The sequence below is a fragment of the Mugil cephalus genome, chromosome 19 (genome assembly GCF_022458985.1).
Source record: "Mugil cephalus isolate CIBA_MC_2020 chromosome 19, CIBA_Mcephalus_1.1, whole genome shotgun sequence".
NCBI classification, from domain to species: Eukaryota; Metazoa; Chordata; class Actinopteri; order Mugiliformes; family Mugilidae; genus Mugil; species Mugil cephalus.
Window position 1 is genome coordinate 3,712,955 of NC_061788.1, and position 19,770 is coordinate 3,732,724.

General features: G+C 40.0%; 1 protein-coding gene across 1 annotated transcript; it reads right to left on the reverse strand.

Moving 5' to 3' along the window:
* Window positions 1-450: 450 nt before the first annotated feature.
* Window positions 451-19,637, reverse strand: LOC124996410 (homer protein homolog 1-like). The gene is made up of 9 exons (XM_047569401.1): window positions 18,565-19,637; window positions 9,787-9,943; window positions 8,081-8,212; window positions 7,905-7,997; window positions 6,155-6,297; window positions 5,176-5,383; window positions 4,953-5,063; window positions 4,790-4,870; window positions 451-4,088 (listed from the first exon to the last, which is right to left on the reverse strand). Exons 1-9 carry the CDS (start codon window positions 18,567-18,569, stop codon window positions 3,900-3,902), a joined length of 1,119 nt encoding a protein of 372 aa, XP_047425357.1. The 5' UTR covers window positions 18,570-19,637; the 3' UTR covers window positions 451-3,899.
* Between the last annotated feature and the right edge of the window lie 133 nt (window positions 19,638-19,770).

Consider the following 19,770-nt stretch of genomic DNA (forward strand, 5'->3'; position numbering starts at 1 on the left):
AAACTAACCAAAATATATATATATCGTCTGTACACAACATTTATACTTCAGCTCCTTTTTTTGTTTTTTTTTTTATTTTATTTTGAAGGATCAATAATTACTTGAATCTAACTTCGGTCGTTTTGTTGTGATCGGATGATTTTTTACTGTCACTCCTACAGATAAACTGATTTACTGTAATATTTAATCTGATCACTGTCGTCGTCTGATTAAAGCTCCACGGATCAACCAAGAAATAACACAACGATTACGACTAAAACAACCAAAAGCTTCAAACACATTCAACCTTCTGATGTTCATATTTATTTTGCAGATCTAGTTTGTTGTTGTTATTTGTTTTTCCGTCACAAATCTACACTGCCTTGTTTTTTTTTTTTCATCCCTGTGTTTTCTTACTAATCGACTGACGTTGTTTGAGTTTGTGTGTGATTTTCTTTTTTTTTTTTATTATTATTATTATTATATAGATATATCTGTTGTCAGACTTGTTTTTTAACGGCTTAATTTAAAAGAATGGTTCAATAGTTTGGTTTTATTTTCCATTAGCTTATATTAGCTTAGCATAAAGACCGGGAAGGGGTTAAACAGCAACAACATCTGCCTTTCTGCTCCGCCCAGTTTGTGCCAAACCATCAGTTTCCCATAAAGTAAAATTAACTTGTGTTTTTTTTACAAACTCCCCTCAAAAAAAAAAAATATTAGACGTTTTTGGGGAAAAAACTATCGTTTACTGAGTGATAACACAGAGATTTTCATTCACAAACTTGTGCCTGTGTAGCTGAAAGAAACAAAGATGGCCGCCGCACGCTTTAGCCTACAAACATGCTGCTCTGATACCACTGGGGCTTATGGGTATTGTAGGAAAACCTTCCTAGATATGTCATAGAAATAACATTTTAATGTTCACCTCCTTATCAAAGTAATTAATTGTTAGTTATCAGTGATGAGGATTTAATAATTTCTAATCTGGCTTTTGAAAAATTTGAGGAATTTAGTTGATTTTCTAGTTTCAAGCCATTTCTTAAGCTGTTTCCCTTCTGATTTAACACTTTATGCTAAGCTAAGCTAACAGCAGGGTCACTTTTATTTTACAGCCTTAGTTTAGATGAGAGTCGAGTGAAACTTTTTAACCTCTAACGCATCGATTTTCCCTTCGTCATCGTCACCTTTGACCGTTTCAGACCTTACGCACGTTTGAGGACAAACCCATCACAACGTAAGTGCAATAATGAAGATGGAAAACAGTGGTTTTATTGAATTATACTGTAATGAAATGTAAATCATGAGAAAGAAAAAAAAATATATCCGCATGCCTAAATGTATTGAAGTATTTATTGAAACTTCACATTTTAAAGAATTTTTAAAACAAATGTAAATGTACTTTATATGTTTTTTTTTCTCTTTTTGTTTCCTATCATGACATTCCTTCCTGCTTTCTATATCCCAATTATATATAAATATACATATACATTATTTCCCCCCTTTTAAAATAAAATGAAGCACCAAAATGTCTCGATCCATTTTTTTTAACATGTTTAAGATCTTGAAGCTGGATTTTCTAAAAGGAACGCAGCCATTTTTAAACCGCCTCACTGCGCCTGCGCACAAACGACCAAGAATCAACAGTGGTGAGTTTCAGCTGTTTTACGTTTAAATAAAACACTCGTAACCGATTAAAATCTTGACACACGGGTATTATACACATATTTATAGATTCAGGGTGACTCGGTCTATTCGAGGATACCGCTATTTCTGGTCTCCATTGAAGTAAACATCCACAAACCTGTTTAGAAGTCAGAGAAAAAAGACGCTCGCTTAGAAATCCGAGAGAGAAGCCCCAGAACTTCGTTGAGATTTGTCGGGTTTTTAGGTTTTCTTTAATATTAAAGTTATTAAACTTCCGTTATCAGAAAAGACACGTAAATATGTCGTTCAGAAACTGCTAGTCGTGATTTCGGCAAAGTATTTTTACAAGAATGTTAACAGGTATTTACAGATAAACGTGGAAAATCGCGCCAAATGTGCTGAAAAAAAAGACGCCCCCTGAATTTGCTTGAGAATCGTCACATTTTTTTATTTTTATTTGCGACAATAATAAATTGACCTTTGTCAGTATGTCGCCTAGTAAACAGTAAGTAATAACTCCTAATAGTGAATTCGGCGTAGTTGATTTTCCAAAACATAAACAAAAACACAAATAAACGTCTCTAAACTCGTGTAGAAATCACTGGACATGTTCTGAACTCGCCTAAGAAAAAATGTCAGTTTTCCAGTTTATTCATGATTAAAGTTAATTTAATTCAGGGTTGTCAGAAACATCCGTGTCCAGTTAACCACCAGGGGCTCATACCAGCAAATTCAGCGCACTTTAGTTTCTAAAATGTCAGCAAACATGTCTGTGAATCTGCTTAAAAATCAAACACAAACCAGAACTTGCCCAAGAATTGTGACATTTTGTAAAAATATAAGTATTAAAAAGATGAAATGATATTTTTTCGTACCTGTAATAATAAATAGCAAACGGGAAGTGTTAATAATGAATTTGGGGCAAATAAAGACACAATCACACACGTTTCATTTTGTTTTTCTTTTACTATAAACTGAAAATTACAATTTGTGATTGTTGTTGTTTTTTTTAAGCATGTGATATAATCAACAATTAAAAGAGTTTCTTATTCAAAGTTTTTTCTATTTTTAATTTTTTTTTACCCCCTTTTCTGGCTGTAATATGTTAAATTTTCAGTCACCGCAAAAAAAAAAAAAGAGAAAAAAGAAAAATCATCCAAAAATCTCCCAACAACAACAACAACGACAACAACAAGCCCTTAAATTAGTTTTCTTCATGTGTCCAAACTAAACCACGATCCTCTCATTTTTTGGCAACAGTTTAAAGTCCCACAAAGAAAAATAAAAAAGTACCGTTATGTTCGCTACCATTGATGCATCTCTGTACCAAAGGCAACATGAGCAACAAAAAACAAGTGAAATCTAATCTGTACAGGAAAACATTATTTGGCAAAAGAAAACTATTTGATTTTTTCCTTTTCCTCTCATAAATATTTAAAAATATATTGCCATTTTATTTCCTCATGAACCATCGTCCTCCCAACGCGAACGCACCGTAAAAAAAGGTTCGAAACCAGATGTAAAGAAATGGCTGCAATTAATCCATTAACCGTCTGTAACTTTAGTAATAAATAAACAAAAATAACAATAACGATAATAATAAAAGGATTGCACTTCGACGAGAGTGGGAAAGAAAAGTATCTGCTTCACGCACGCACATACACACTGACTCCATTATTACAAGTGCACTATGAATCCGTTTAAAAAATAAAAAGTCCAAAGAAAGATAAAATCCCGCCTCGCTTGTGGTTTGAAACGTGTCCGAGAGACGAGTAAAATTACCTGAAAGTGAGAGTGGAAAGTGTTCGTTAACCCTCTGATGCTCCCTTTGTTTTTTTTTTTTTAGTGTTTTCTTTACTTGTATTGCTCGTTTAAGTGTCGTAAGAATAAAAAGATGTGGCGACGTCCTCCCGGCCTCGTTTGGCAAGTCCCTCCAATGGATTAACATCCCAAGAGTTCACAAAAAAAAAAAAAAAAAAAACCCCAACAAAGTGGAGGGAGTTAGTTAATTTGGTATTTTATAAATAAATTAGTGAAAGAGTAGAAGAAGACTCGGTGGTGGTGAAAGTGGATGAGTAGATGTTCCAGAGTGGAGCGGAGGGAAGGCTTCACTTGGCTGTAAACGATCTGAGTGCACGGACGTAGCGAGAGAGAGAGTGTGTGAAACCGCTGATGCATAAAGTCGTGTGTAAACTTTTACACGTGAACATGTGGAGAGAAAAAAGAAGAAGAAGAAGAAGAAGAAAGAATTCAAGTGGAGATGTTCAGAGCGTCTAACTTCCCTCGATGAGTTTGGCCAGCGTGTCCCTCAGCTCCGTCAGCTCGAAGATCTTCCCGTCCAGCAGCTCCAGCAGAGAGCGCAGGCTCTTGCGGAAAGTCTCCCTCTCCAGCTGGCTGCTCTCCAGCCGCTGCTCCAGGTCGCTCAGCTGAGCCTCCAGCTCCTGGTTCCTCGACTCCGTGTCCTGACGCAACACAGGGACGAAAACAGTCTGTTCACTGATTCCTAATGTGGAGTTTGGGTTTGGAGAAAGTCGTCGTTCATGGTTTCGTGTAAGAAAATGAGGAGGAATTGTTCAGTTTGAACTGTTCCTCTGCTTTTTTTTACCTCTAGTTGCACGTCTTTCGTGCAGCTTTGCTCTAATCTCCATTCAGTCACCTTCAACTCTCACTTTCTTACACGTGGACTAATCTCGTTGCACAATATCGCACAACTAGTGGCTGTTAGCCAGAGGATGCGGTGGGACACAGCGTGTGTTTAATCGTCTGTGGGTGGTGTTTACATGAAACTCACCGTGTCAACAGACATGAATCTAAAATCTATTTTAAATGCAGCGTGAATGGATATTTTGACGTTTTGAATAGAAAGTTACTGGTTTTCCATTTTTCTTTGAGTATTGTTTGTCAGGTTTGATGAAAAAGGAGCAGTGCTGCCCCCTGCAGGGTAAAATGATTCTTTAGATTCTGCTTCCTTTAAATCGCCTACAGGAAATAAAGTGCGTGTAGTTTAGATGTAAAGTCTGTTTTGGCTCATTCTGAAATATCTACCGAGCACATGGATGTAGATATTTCATTTTAAATCATAGAAACAGTGGCTTTGGTTCACGTTTTGACCTTAACTGGACTCTTGAGGTTAAATAATAAAAGTCTTTCCTCTGTTACTCACCTGTAGTTTCTGTGCGAGTGAGTCTTTCTGCGTTTTAAACTCTGTGGCGCTTTCCACCTCCGCTTTGAGTCTCTCCAGCTCCTGAGAGAAAAGACGAAGATCAAATTTTATTTTACCGTCTGACGAGATAAATCAGAGGTAAGACTTAGCTCCGCCCTCTCACCTGCTCTTTGGCCTTTAAAGCCGCCTCCAGCTCCTCTATCGTTTGGTTGAGCTCTGTCTTCTGGGATTTGATGGCCGTCGTTTGTCCGCTCACACACTCCAGCTCCGTCACCTGCAGCGTAAAACCAACGCGTTTAATTCCAGACGGCGTAAAACCAGGTATTCGTGTCTGTGTGTGTGTGTGCGTCTAAGTGTGTGTGTGTGTGTGTGTGTGTGTGAGATACCCTCTTGTGCAGCCTCTCCGCCTCCTCCTGATACGCCGCCAGCTGCTGCTTCCACTGCTTGACGTTGGCCGTGGACTCGAGCAGAGCCGCCGTCAGTTTGGCGTTGTTCCCCTTCAGCGCCGCTAGCTCCGCCTCCCAGTGCTTGTTGATGCTGGAGGAGGCGGAGACGGGCCGAGGAGGACACGGGTCAATCTGCTCCGTGGTGTCTCTGTTTGTCAGGGAGTAAAGAGTTAGGAAATACAGAAGAATATTCAGAATTTATTGACAGATTAGGTTTAAAAAGCATCTGAATGAATTTATTAAAACTTTACACTTTAACTGTTTAATGTCTGATTGACAGATTGTCATTTTATGAATGAATTTATCTGATTATTAGTCACAAAACTGGATGTTTTAAACTTGAACGTGTCATGCTTTCGTATCTTTTAACAACATTTAGTAAAACATAAACATCTGATGGACGGAGTAATGGACTTAAATCACTTTCCATGTTTATTTTAGTGTCTGCAGTGGTTTAGTTTCTAACTGGATGTTCGTTAATTCACCTTCATGCTCATGAGCCTCGAGACAAATCCAGTCCTAGTGACGAGTGGACGTGTGGAGCTGGAACGTGATCAGGTTAAAATGTTCCAGACGTTCGGAGCATGAGGCTCAGATGTCACATCTGTCCATTACCCATAAGCCCTTTCACTCTCAGATCAGACGTCTAATGAGAGACGCTGCTACTTTTAGACCAACGGAGGCTGAGTGTGAATTAAAGCTCAGGTCATGATGCGTTTTTCATTTAACAAGATCGATCTACAACCATTTCATGTTTTGATTGAATTTAAACACAAGGAGCGAAGTGTGTTACATTTATAATCAAGAAAACGTGTGTTTTGTGATTATAATAGATTAATAATTAATGTGAGACACTAAACATTTGAAGGATTTGAATGTTTGCTGTTTGAGGCTTGGTGTTGTTGTTGCTCTGGTTCACCTGTGTGGGAAGGGCAGTGCATTCTGGGAAGGCTCTGCTCTGGCCTCCATGTGCTGGGGGGGGACGGGGATGACTCGCTCATCGTCGGTACCGTTGATGCTCTCTGACGTCAGAGGAGACAGGAGGTCTCCTGGAGCCGACTCCTGATTTTTTTAACACGTGGTTAAAAGAGTAAGAGAAAAAAAACAGACATATTTTTAGAAAAGTTGATTTAGGCTGAGAGTTATTTCCACCCGTCACACCTGCAGCCAGTAAACACTTACAAACACAATGTTTTCATTTTCCACAGCGTCAAGTTATTTCTTCTCAATAATCATGTTCGTGCTCTCAAAAATTAACAGGGTTTTCTGCTGAAATCTGCTGAATTTCTTCAATTTTTATTTCTTTATCTCTCGTCTTTTCAATTCACTCAAATGCTGAAAGTTTTTAAATATTTTGAGTTGTGATTTTCAGCTGCCACTGTCAGTTTTTGAGAGAACAGAACAAAAGGAAGTCGGTGGGAAGTTTGTCTGGGAAACAGAGACGGGGTTTGTCTGGAGGTGAATGTGACGTTAGATGAAGGTTCGTCCTCAACAAGACGCAACAAGACGTGAGGATCCATGTGTGAGAGTCTGAGAACAGGAGGAAAAGCCTGAGGGGGAAACGCTGCTCTTTCCTTTTTACCTTCTTTTTAACGGGTCTGTTGACTGATAACGTGTTCCTGTTTACAGCGCCACCCTGAGGAGGAATTGTTAGGAAAAGGAGGTAAAGTGGCCACAGAGTGTTAGCTTAGCGGCTAATCACACATGCACACACTCTGGTCACATGGCTCCATTTTAATAAACGGAAAATTTACAAGAATTTCATGCATCGACCGACAATGAGAAAATGGTTGAATCTGATCAGCAAAAATTTCTTCTAAATGAAATGCTAACACCACAGAATGCAAAGTTTATCCTGGGATGATTAAATAAATGTAGTTATAATGGTCAATGGGGCCTTTTTGAGTGAGACACTACATAAAAAATACTAATGCAACCAAATCAGTTTCATTGTTAATCTTTGACACATCCAAGTCCAATCACCACCAAAGTCCCATCTACCTACTGTTTATTTTATGGAAAAGAATTCAGTTTCTTTCATAAATAAACTTCACATTTGTTAAATACTTCACATTTTCAAACTGGAATTTAAATCCTGAAAACTACTGAACTGGTAGTTTTGAGCAGGTCTGAAACTATTTAAGTGATTCATAAAAATTTGAAAAAAAATACCGACGTATAAGGATTTTATGTCAGAAATTAAGCCACAAGCTGTAACACAGACAAAATAATCAATTAATGAAAAAAAAACATACAAAAATGCCCGAGGACGTATCACTCATTAACGAGCAGAGATTCAGTCGAGTCAAAATGAACGTGTAAGTTAAATGTTAAACATCTTTACTTTAACCAGTGAGAAATGTGGAACATTTGCAAAAATAGGAAACTTTTTAAATATCCGGAGAAAGAAACATCTCACTCAGCTGATCTTCACCAAAAAGCAGCTTAAATCCCATAAATAAGCTGAAACAAAAGCCTCTGGACTAGTTTGAGGTTTCTTCACTTGAGGAACTGATGAACCATCTCGGATAAACTTCACATGAATCCTGTTTCCTATAATTTAGCTTTACCTAAATCCTTGCGGGGCCACTTTAGCTGTTCTGGTTCTGGTTCTGGTTCTACAGAGGACGGATCCTGACACAAAGCGTGTATAACAGTATGTTTGTCACCTGAGAGGGGGTGCTAGTGAGCTCCACCTTCTCCTGAGACTTCTCCTTGGCGAGACGCGCCGCCTCCTTGAACTCCGCAAACTTATCTGCAAACTGAAATAAGACGATTAACTGATGCTGCAGCGCGGTTTGGATGTTTGTTTGTTTGTTTGGAGAGGACGGTCACATGGTCTCACCTTCACCAGGTGACTCTCTGAGGAGAAGCCCAGGCCGTACACCGTGTTGGCCCGGCTGTCGGCCCACTGGCCAAACTTCTGCGATGTCTTGGTGAACGTCATGTTGGGGGTGATGGTGCTGTTGATAATGGCCTGTGAGGGACAGGGAACACGTGACAGGGTCGTACAAGGTAAACGTGGAGGAACAGTCGATTTAACAGTCACAGTAAAGATGTCAGTGGAAGCAGCAACACATCTTTTCTGTTGACGGCTGAATTTGACAGAATTATTTTGAGGAAACAGCAGCTGAAACTTGTTTTTGTCGTCCTTTTTGTTTGCAATAAAATCTCTGCTTTTTAATGTAAAAATACAGAAAATGTAGAATATAAACCTCTCTGGGGAAATAGCTGATATTTATGAAATGTATGTTTAAAGTCTGAATAAACAGATGTAAAGATAAAGAAGAATTAACAGCGAGTCGACTGAAAACTGGTAAAATGGTTCATGACATAGAGATAAAAAAACAAGCAGATGAAAACTAACACGAAGGAAAACAATACTTTATTACTTTAAAGGAAAAACTTATTCTTCACATGGAAGTAGTTGTAAAACTTTTTCAGACCACATGGGGGCAGCAGAAACAAGTGAAACTGACTTAAAATCTTATTTTTAATTGATTCTTTGAAACTCTTTAGCGAACAGCTGCTCATTTAAACACTCGGCAGCAGAGAGGGAAAAATATTCTCAATAGTTTGGAGCGTGTTTAAGCAGCTAAATGTAAATCTGAACATCCTCCAATTACAGGCCAGTATCTACCCGAGTTACCGGAGTTAGAAGAGTTTTCCACACACAGATGTTTCTGATAAAACCACAGCAGGTATTTAGAACCAAGAAGCTACTTGAAGAAACATTTTCCAGAAACTTTTTAGACGTATAATAACCTGGACGACTGAGAATCTGATGCTGAAAACAAGAAGTCTGGAATAAAACAAAAACAGTAAAGTTGCAGCAGAAGAATGAGCTGAAAGTCATCTAAAAAAAAGTCGGGTAGAACTGTCATTTCCCACACTGTTATTTTAAATGTAAATTATAGCTGCATCTCGTTGGTTTCTGAGTCATTTTCCCTTTGAAAAACATTTGAAAAGTTTCCTGACTCTGTAATTTGCAGAGAAGCACAATCACAGTTCGTCATTCTGTGGCATCTGTCTGTGCTGAGACGAGTTATTGTTGTCGGGATGACAACGTCCTCCAGCACCAGCCCACCACAACGCTGCTATTTCCAGCAGAGCTCAGCGAACTGCTGGTTCGTCACCCAGAGACAGGCTCTTACATAACCATGCTAACTCCACCTCTGCACCTCTGTGCGAAGGCTTAAATAATAACTGCCACCACAGATATGACGGGTCCGACCGCCCCTTCGCTGCTCCGGCAAACAGAGGCCGAGCCGAGGCGTAAGAGTCGAAGCTCCAAAACACAAAGCTCCAAATCTTCCTGATCGTTTTCACAATAAGATTAAACTTTACTGATCCAACTATTAGTTGTCGTTCCTACAAGTCAACCCGCCCTGACTGTCATTCTGTCTGGATTTTCTATCCTTTTAACCAAATCCTTTATCTTTTTAGCTTATTTTATACTTGTAGTATTTAATGCTTTTGAGCATCCTTGGGGTTTTTGAAAGTAATCATTAATATTAGACGTTTGTATCTGTGAAGCGTCGCTGCACACACCTTGGATCCGTCCAGGCTGATGATTCGATAGACATTCCTGGTACTGTCGAAGAAGTAGGAGACGGTGACGGCGTGTTTGCTCGTGGGAACCCAGTTCTTCTTGGTGTTTGGGTCGATCTGGAAGACGTGGGCCCGGGTGCTGAAGATCGGCTGCTCTCTACACAGACGGGGGAGGAAGCAGACGAGGATCAATCAAAGGCTGACATTGAACACCAGTCTGTATGAAAGTTTTCTCGTTTGGAACTTTTTTTTTCCGGGATGTATTGTCAGAAGATGCAGAAGATGAAGAAGAACAACTTTTTTTTAGTAGAACAACACTTTTCCACATTTTCATCATTGATTTAAACTGCTTATGTGTGAGCTAACTGCACCTAATAAACTGGCAGATGAGAATTTTAAACCAACACTAATTTTGTAATTCTTCTGTAATAAACAAAAGTGGAAATTTCTTCTCTTTGAGTTCTAAATAGTTTTTAGCCTCGAGGACAGACTGCGACATCGGATTTGTGTCTGGTCTCGACTGTGGAGACGTCTTTTGTTCTCACGCTGCTCCCTCCACAGTTTATTGTTCTGGTTTGTGCCTCATCACAGGAGATGAAATATCATAGTGGATGAAAAAGTAGGATAGAAACAGGAGAACCAGAGCAGATCTCAAGTTATAATGGTTCACTTCTGGCTATGTTTTTTAGGTTAAATATTGAATCATTTGTAACTTGAAGATCTTCTGAATGAAATGAGTCATTTGAAGATGTTACCTTGGTGTTTGGAAAATAGTGTGCATTGTGTTTGCTTTATTTATTTATTTTAATATACTTCATAAATGAAATGTATAAACAATTAATCCATAATTGAGACCTCATTCTGGTCTATTTGACTCTGAATCTGAAAAAGATCTGATTAAAAAAGTAAAATATAAAAAATTTAAAGAGCTCTGTTTTGTTCATTGTGGCGACACCTATGGCCATAAGTGGTAATTGCAGACTCGATTTTGTAGCTCAGATTGCAGGGATCCAGACTGTGGTGTTGATTTGCCTGCAGGCTTTTGCAGAATGATAGTTTCAGGCATAACTAACTGTTTCCACAGTTCAAAACACTTTAAATACGAGGATTTTTATACCGTTTCCTCAGTGACTCTATAGGCATTTATGATAACGATGGACACGAGAAGCGAAGGGAAAGAACGGTCGACTGTAACGTGGATGCAGGAGAGGCAGAGGACGGAGAAAATGCGAGATGCAGATGGGGCCAACTGTCTTGAAACCTCCTGCCTCCTGTGTGGGCGGTGCAGATAAAATCAGGCAGGAATTATGCAGTTTTTAGGAGCAGCAACAGCGAAGCCAGATATGCTTATTTGCGTCCACATTTAAAATGGCAAGAGGTGAACGGTGCAGCAGAGCAACATGAAAAGCAGAGGACAATACACGGCAAAGTTGTACACTGAAGAGATAAAACTCATTTAAAAAGAGAGACTGGTGAGAACAGGGTCGTGTGGGTTCAGATATTGAGAGATCTGATTCCATATTTACTTGTCAGGTGGAGCTACGGAGCCACTTCCCGGCATTTGGCTTTGATTTTAACCACTGAGGCAGCTCCACCTGACACGACCCGATGGTTTTTGGCTGAAAAAGTGTCCGGGTGTTAGATTTTTCTGCCTTGTATGGGACAGTGTGTGTGCGGCCAGTCGAGGTGGCCGTGGCAAACGTGACCCGGGAGCAACATGTGCTGCCACAGCAGGAACTGGAGGACTTCCAAGCATTGCTTGTTTGCGGTTCCTACTGGTAACATCGCTGATGGAAATCCACAAGAAACTAAGAGCAGAGTTTTGCTTTGTTTGGAAATGTCCCAATTTTTCTCATTTTTCTTTTTTTTTCCACCGACGCAGGGCCGACGCTTGAACAAGCTGTCTTCCCTTAGCTCCATCGAAAGATAGAACGAATTGATGCATCTTTCTGATCTGAACTCCAGCTTAAAAGGCAGAATATTTTTTTAATGTACTGCAACAGTTAACAATTACATAAAAGAAATTTTCCAAATGTATAAACAGCAGAAATAAACTCAACCTCAGCCCATTTTTCTATTACTGAGAAGTTGGGCGGAGTCAAGTCCTGCCAAGATGGCGACGGCCGCAGGGACCACACCGAGCTTCAAAACCCTATCAGGAAACCGATCAGTAGCATCTTTACATATGGTATTAAAGGAAAAGTCCTTTTACTTAAGCCTCGCGTTATTTCAGTAGCAGGGCTTAAAGTATTCCAGTACCGTGCTGGATCTGCAGCGTGTGGTGTTTGATTGTAATTTAAAAAAAAAAAAAAAAAAATCAACATTTAGGGGAAAGAAAACTTGCTGATGTGGGATATTGTCAGATTCAAGCAGTCGATTGAATTCAAGACAACTTACGAAAACATGAGCTGTGATTTGTCAAACCCCCCCGCGGAAAAAAGTTCAGGCTCAGGAATTTTTTTTTTTACTTTAAGCCCTGCAATTGATGTGGCCATTGTAAATCTAATCTTCTTGCTACGCTGCAGTAGCACAGCTAAAAGGAAGGCGACCGAGATGTCTGTAAATGCTTTGGTTACCCATATCTGACACATGTCCACATGCAAATTTGATATCACCTCCAGTCTGACTCAAGGATCACTGAGATCCTCTTTCACAGTCCTATGTCCTACCAGACAGAAATAACAATCCTGCGAGGAGTGCCAGCTATGGTCATGGTACAGTTCGTCAGTAAGCTGCTCCAACAGATTTAATTATGGCTGGTACAGCCTGCTCTTTATCTGGACACAGGGCTCCTTTAACACAGATTTGGTTCTAAAACGTCTATCTGTCCCACTTTCAGAGGAAGCAGATATGAGCTGAGAGTGTCCCATGGCTCTTCTGAGACCCAGCTATTGTCCCCGTCTCTGGGAAACTCTCTTCTCAGCTCAGTGTGTTAATTAGGTTCAGGCTCTGCAGATGTTATTTAAAGACAGACGAGGTTAATCACAGAGAGACGGTGGTAATTTGTGGGTGAGTTCACAGGATTCACACCAGGCTGGTGTAACATGGACGTACTAGCTAACAGGAAAGTAGAGAGTATAAAAATACAACGCTAAAGGTGAAGCTGAGAGCAAAAGCAGTGAAGTGTTTTACTTCCTCTGATTTGGGTACAGCACCTCTTCCCTGATATCTACCTGTTCATGTTCAGGATGAGCTACTATGTAAAACAAGAACGGGTTTAACACAGGATGGGTGGACGGGATCAAACATGCTCTTAATTTGCCAGTTTATTCCTAACTTTTAAACAAAGAGTCCTTAAACAGAAGCAAAAGTCCTCATTTCTTACTTATTTTTGGCGGCAAAATGAACTGCTGTAAACCGATGTTTTGTTTAACTCGCTAGTTAAGCTAACAGTGACAAGTTTGTTGAAGTGAAAGTTTCCTTTAAGGCTAGAAGATTGTAGGGTAGCTTGTTTTCTCATTGCAGAATCAATCCATAAGAAACCAGTTCAGACGTATCCAGCTGTCTTTCATGAAACAGATTCCATCATAGAGCATTAAACTGCTAAATATCTTCCCAAATATGTTCTGATTTTTGTGCAATCAGCGATAAAAAGTCCAGCTGTTTTTTGAGTGTGTATCTGAAAATTCACTGGAAGCAGAACAACATGCAAAGACTTTTCTGTAGGATTCAATTCAAGTCAACAATTATGTTTTTATGACATCAGAGCGTCCCAACAGGATTTAAAAATAAAAAGTTTCCGCTCATCTTCTGTTATAAAACTCTTAACTTATAATTTTGTAGGGTAAAAAAATCATATTTTTTTAGACTGAACCTGCCTCTTAAAGTGTCTTGAGCTATTATTTAATACTGTTAATATAATAAATGAGTTATGTAAATATGGATCAGTAAAGCATAGACCCGATTGTCATTGGTGTGATAGCGTGGCCCAGATCAGAATCTGGCCCAGCGACGTGTCTGCGTGAGAGTGTGCGGCCATTGTTAGCCTTTAATCCCTCCTCACAATGAAACGTATTGTTTGCGTTCACGTCTCAATGACAGGAATCTGACCACAGATTATATCAGATCAGCAGATCTCCACGTACATTCACCCACCGCAGCAGACACACACTGACGCTGGCGCTTTCATGGTGGCAAACAAAGACGTCCTCTGTTCGTGAAACAACTGATAATATTCAGATTGGCTCCCAGTGACATGGAGCGTGTTACGAGGACACGTTACTGCCACCAACACTCACTAGTCTCAGTAGTAGGTTTAAATAATCTGTCTTAAACTTATGCCACATCCTGAGTCTTTCATTAACAAGGTTATTTATTATACTATAGGTGGAGATTCATTTTATCCAGGGCTGCTCCTAATGAACATTTTTATGGTTGATTATTCTAATTAATCTTAATGAGTTCAGGAAAAAATGGCCCAGAGTTCAAATATTATGTATTGTCTGTAAATCAAACAAACGTAATTTATATTGATATAAAACATAGAAAGAAACAAAAAAATTACATACTAACATAATGAACTACCAGATACTAGTCCTATTTTTTAGATAGGGCTACAATGATTAAAGAACTGTAAAGTATATATTCTATATACATTATGCACAACTTGTTGGAATTTCTTCTACTCGCTTATGTCTTTGTTATGCAAATTACAACACATTATATTTTTGGTGATGAATTAATCTTGGACAATAAATAGTTTACAATAAAAAGCAGAAATATTAGACAACTTTCCATATGTGAAGTAAGCTACATGATAAACAGCTGAGAAACACAGTTCTTTTAAGTTTCTACTTTTTCTTCTGAATGACTTCTCTAAACCTATTTCCTCCTTTTTTATTCTCATATTAATACATGAAATCCATTCATGAGTCATGACCAAACATTAATCCCTCCTCTCTTGTATCACGGTATCAGAAGGAGAAGAATCTGAGCACAGCGAGACAAAACTCTGCATCCTGCACTATGTGCAGGAACAACAACCCTGCATCACTAACTTTTGCTGCTGCGTCGTCATGGTGACGGCCCATGTGACTCACGGGCTGGACATGAGCTGTGAAGCATCCTCCGGCTCTGATGCCAGCGTCCCTGTGGGCTGACCCGCTCACAGAGGGAGGCGGCGGGGGGCTGGACGGGGCTGAAACGCCCATATGCCGCTCACAGACCTCACTGCTTCACACAGCTGATAGATGAGACGACACTTTTAAACTGTTTGTCTCTATTAATCAGCCTGAGCCCATCAGTGCCACCTTATAATAATATGGGACATCTACATCTTCAGTTCATCAAATGTCTCTAATTTATTCCTCTTCCTCAACTTTAAATGTTTATGATCATTATTATCAGATGATAAATGTTCATATTTGAGAAGCTGAACCAGCTGATAACATTAGTCCATCATCGTAATAGTTGTAAAAATAGAATCAACTACAAAAAAATTATCATTTTCTATCAAATCAAACCATTACAGTGACTCTATTTGCTCCTCGAAGTAAACAGATGAGCATTCAAGCAAAATTATGAGAATAAAAAAAATTTAAAGAATGCATTAAACTACACAACACTAACTACACTAATGTTATTTATGGTAATGGTTTACTTTTTTATACATCTATAATGCTTTTGGACCTTTTCTTTACATTTATTACTTAGATTTAGTCTTTACACTGATTTTAAAGAGTTTATTCTAGCAGCCACCACTTAGATTTTGATAATGACACTAATGAAAGTCGCCAGTAGTTGCACATTGAATGCTCGTGGAAAGTAGCAGTAGATTTAGCCACTTATAACACATGTGTAAGTCTTTTCAAATGCATGATCTTGCTATTATCTCCTACACATACACTACTGCAACTTTAAATCTGTTTTTTTGTTTTTTGTTGTTTTTTTACTGTCAAAAAGCAGCTAACACGAGTTGACCTCTGGCCTAAACCGGGAGATAATTCCCTGTTTAATTCAACAATTTCCCACCATCATTTATTACAGTCTGAAGAAGGTAAGTGAAGGATGAGGAACACATATAAAGCATGTTCCCTCTCTCTCTCTCTGTGCGTCTGAGGAACTGATTGTTGACCGGATTATGACCATTGGCCTTGAGAATTACTGAGAATGTGCCTCCTTCTCCTCCTCCTCCTCCTCCTCCTCCTCCTCCAACCACAACATGACAACAAACCAATCACGTGCTACATCATCTGGAGTAAGAACTAGGTCGGCTCTTCATCAGGAGACTCACCACACATATACAGTGGGGGAAATAAGTATTTGATCCCCTGCTGAATTTGTAAGTTTGCCCACTTCCATAGAAATGATCAGACTCTGGTTTTTATGGTTGTTTACTGGTTATGGGTATAGACAGAATATCAGTCGAAAATGCATAAAAAACACACAATCTAAAAGTTATAAATTGTTATGTATTTTATTAAGGGAAATAAGTATTTGATCCCCAACAATTCACTTAGAATTCAGGCTCCTACAGATTGGCTGGTGCGCATGTGGCACACAGCTGTGCTCAGTCAACTAATTACCAATACTCCTGATCTTAACTCGTCATGTATATAAAGCACACCTGCTCTAAGAATCAGTTTCTTACATTCCAACTTCTACAGCACCATGGGCAAGACCAAAGAGCTGTCAAAAGATGTCAGGGACAAGATTGTAGACCTGCACAAGGCTGGTATAGGTTACAAAACCATCAGCAAAAGGCTTGGTGAGAAGGTGACAACTATTGGTGCCATTATTCGCAAGTGGAAGACCCATAAAAGGACCATCAACTGTCCTCGGTCTGGAGCTCCCCGCAAAATCTCGCCTCATGGAGTGAGGATGATGATGAGAAAGGTGAGGGAGCAGCCTAAAACAACATGGCAAGAGCTTGTTAATGATCTGGAAGCAGTTGGGACCTCCGTCACCAAGAAAACAGTTGGCAACACACTGCGCCGTTATGGATTGAACTCTTGCAGTGCCCGCAAGGTCCCCCTGCTCAAGAAGGCACATGTACAGGCCCGCCTTAAGTTTGCCAGTGAACATCTAAATGACTCAGAGAAGGCTTGGGAGAAAGTGCTGTGGTCTGACGAAACCAAAGTTGAGCTATTTGGCATTAACTCGACCCGCCGTGTTTGGAGGATGAAAAAACGTGAGTATGACCCAAAGAACACCATACCCACGGTTAAGCATGGAGGTGGAAACATCATGTTTTGGGGCTGTTTTTCAGCAAAGGGTACAGGGCAACTTCACCGCATTATGGGGCCAATGAATGCAGCCATGTACTGTAACATCTTGGACAAAAACCTTCTTTCCTCAGCAAGAACACTGAAGATGCCTCGTGGGTGGGTTTTCCAACATGACAATGACCCAAAACATACTGCCAGGACAACAAAGGAGTGGCTCAAGAAGAAGCATATTAAGGTCATGGAGTGGCCTAGTCAGTCTCCAGACCTTAACCCGATCGAAAACCTGTGGAGGGAGCTGAAGCTCCGAGTTTCCAAGAGGCAGCCAAGAAACTTGAAGGATTTAGAGACTGTCTGTAAAGATGAATGGGCCAAAATCCCTCCTGCGCTGTGTGCAAACCTGGTGACCAACTACAAGAAACGTCTCATCGCTGTGCTTGCCAACAAAGGTTTCTCTACAAAGTACTGACTTGTGTTGTGCTTGGGGATCAAATACTTATTTCCCTTAATAAAATACATAACAATTTATAACTTTTAGATTGTGTGTTTTTCATGCATTTTCGACTGATATTCTGTCTATACCCATAACCAGTAAACAACCATAAAAACCAGAGTCTGATCATTTCTATGGAAGTGGGCAAACTTACAAATTCAGCAGGGGATCAAATACTTATTTCCCCCACTGTACATCCGCAGGTTCAGGGCTGCGTGCGTTAGATGAGCAGAAGTGATGGTGATTTAAAATTTAAAAACAAAAAACATTTACCTCTTATAAATAAAATAATAATATCGTGCTTTGTAGAGTTCACAGCCTGTAGCCTAATCTTGTGTGTTCTGTAATCTAAAACGTCAGAGTATGGAGGCGGTATAATGACGGACAGTCACATTTGGGAGTAGGTGCAGCGTTTAGTGGTGTTTATCCCACTGATTATCGTCTCTAACTATATGATTAACATAGTTTTTTTTTGCTTCATATTTAATTACTTCTCCTAACGTAATGGGGACATAAACACAGACACTGGCCCAGACATAATATATATATTATTAATCATGATAATAGTTTTGATGACTAGTTTTTCACACCAGATGTTACAGATAATATGAGTTTGTACATAGAAATGATATAAAGTCACCTAAACACATCTCTTTCTAATTTAACATCAATCAGGTGGATTTTATGCCATAAAATCTGTGGTGATCTGCGTATTTCTCCATAGTTGTGTAACAGGTATTCTGCATGGATATGATTCTGGGTGGGATGGGTTGTTTCATTTAAGGAGCTATTTAGGTAGTCAACAAATAAACATAAACTTGTGAGGTTTACTGACCCCAATTGGACATAAATGCCTTAAGGTAACAGGAGGGTTAACCGGAGACTGTAATGTGTTAGTGGGACATGTGTGGCGGTTTGCATATGGTGCTGGAATTTGTTGCCTTGATGTTTCGGGAGGGTAAACGGCATATGCTGCATGTGTTAGTTTGGTGAAATGTTGTATCCTCGGCGCTGCTGTGAAGGACAAATTAAAAACATCGATCTATCTCCACGATCCTGCAGAAAAACGAGCATTTTCCCCCCGACGCGTCGAGACTGAGCCGTGGGTTTCACTTTACATACCCCATTTTAGCTGGATCCTCTGCTGCAGCGAGTCGAAAGTGATCCCGGTCTCCTGAGGGCGGCGTGAAGCTCCGAGCTTTTCTGATCCGCTCTCCCTCTAAATAAAGACGCTCCGCTGCTCGTCGTCGGTGAGTTCAGTCCGACATGTCTCGCTGTGTTGTTGTTGTTGTTGTTGTTGTTGCTGTTGTTACTGTCGGGGCTGGTGTCATGCCCTTCGCCGGGTGCATCTTTTCTTTTTTCCTTTTTCGGGCAGGGTGTTGGTTTCATCCGAGCAAACGTGTCTGTGCATGCATGATAACAGGGAACACACCGCTAGCTTAGCATAGCGCTAGCAGCAGCGGGCGCCGCTAGCTCAATGAAACTCCGCGGTGATGCAGGATTACGGAGGGTTAAACTCGGAGAGAGAGAGCCAGAGAGGGAGCTTGATTTATATCCAAATGAACCCGGTGGTTTGGAAGTTTTGGTTTTAAATCCAACGTATCGTCGAGATAAAAGTAACGTCAAAAAAAGAAAAAGAAAAAAAAACGTTAAAATAGTCTCTAAATAAGCTTTTAATGTTTGATGTTAGCCTACTTGAATATTCCGTTGGCTGGCTGGTGTGAACTTTAATTCAAGATAATAAAAATAAAAAAATAATTAAACAAATATATACATTAACATCCACTTCCCGTGTAAAAACAACTCGGAATAAATCTCAGTTTTAGTTTTCAGACGTTAGCTCTTCGGCCGTTGGAGTCCGCCGAGCCGTTAAAGTCCGTTAGTCAGTTTTAAAGCCGCTCGGTGGTGACAGAAATCTCGTTTGTGGTCGTTTGGCTCAAACCGCCGGGATTCGGTCGATACGAGGATGCGGTCCTGATGCTGCCGCTCCCTCGGCCGGTTCATCCTCTCTCCTCATCAGCCTCTCTGCGCCCCGTCTGCCTCCTTTCCCCCTCTCTCAGTCTCCGGCTCAGAGCTCCGGGACCAGCGCTAAAGTCGGCGACGTCATCACGTTACGTTACGTTAACGTCCGAGATTTTTTGACGTAAAGCCTGTTTGTGTCGTCACATCCGGTTGTGGAAGCAACCCAAATAAAGAGTAACTCCTAGAAGAATAGCTTTTTTGGAACAACATATTTGTAGGTATTGTTTGTTAGAAGGCTTGACTGTTACCGTTCAAAATGTGTATTAACAATAAAATTAAAGAACTGCACAAAGGTTTTGCATATAT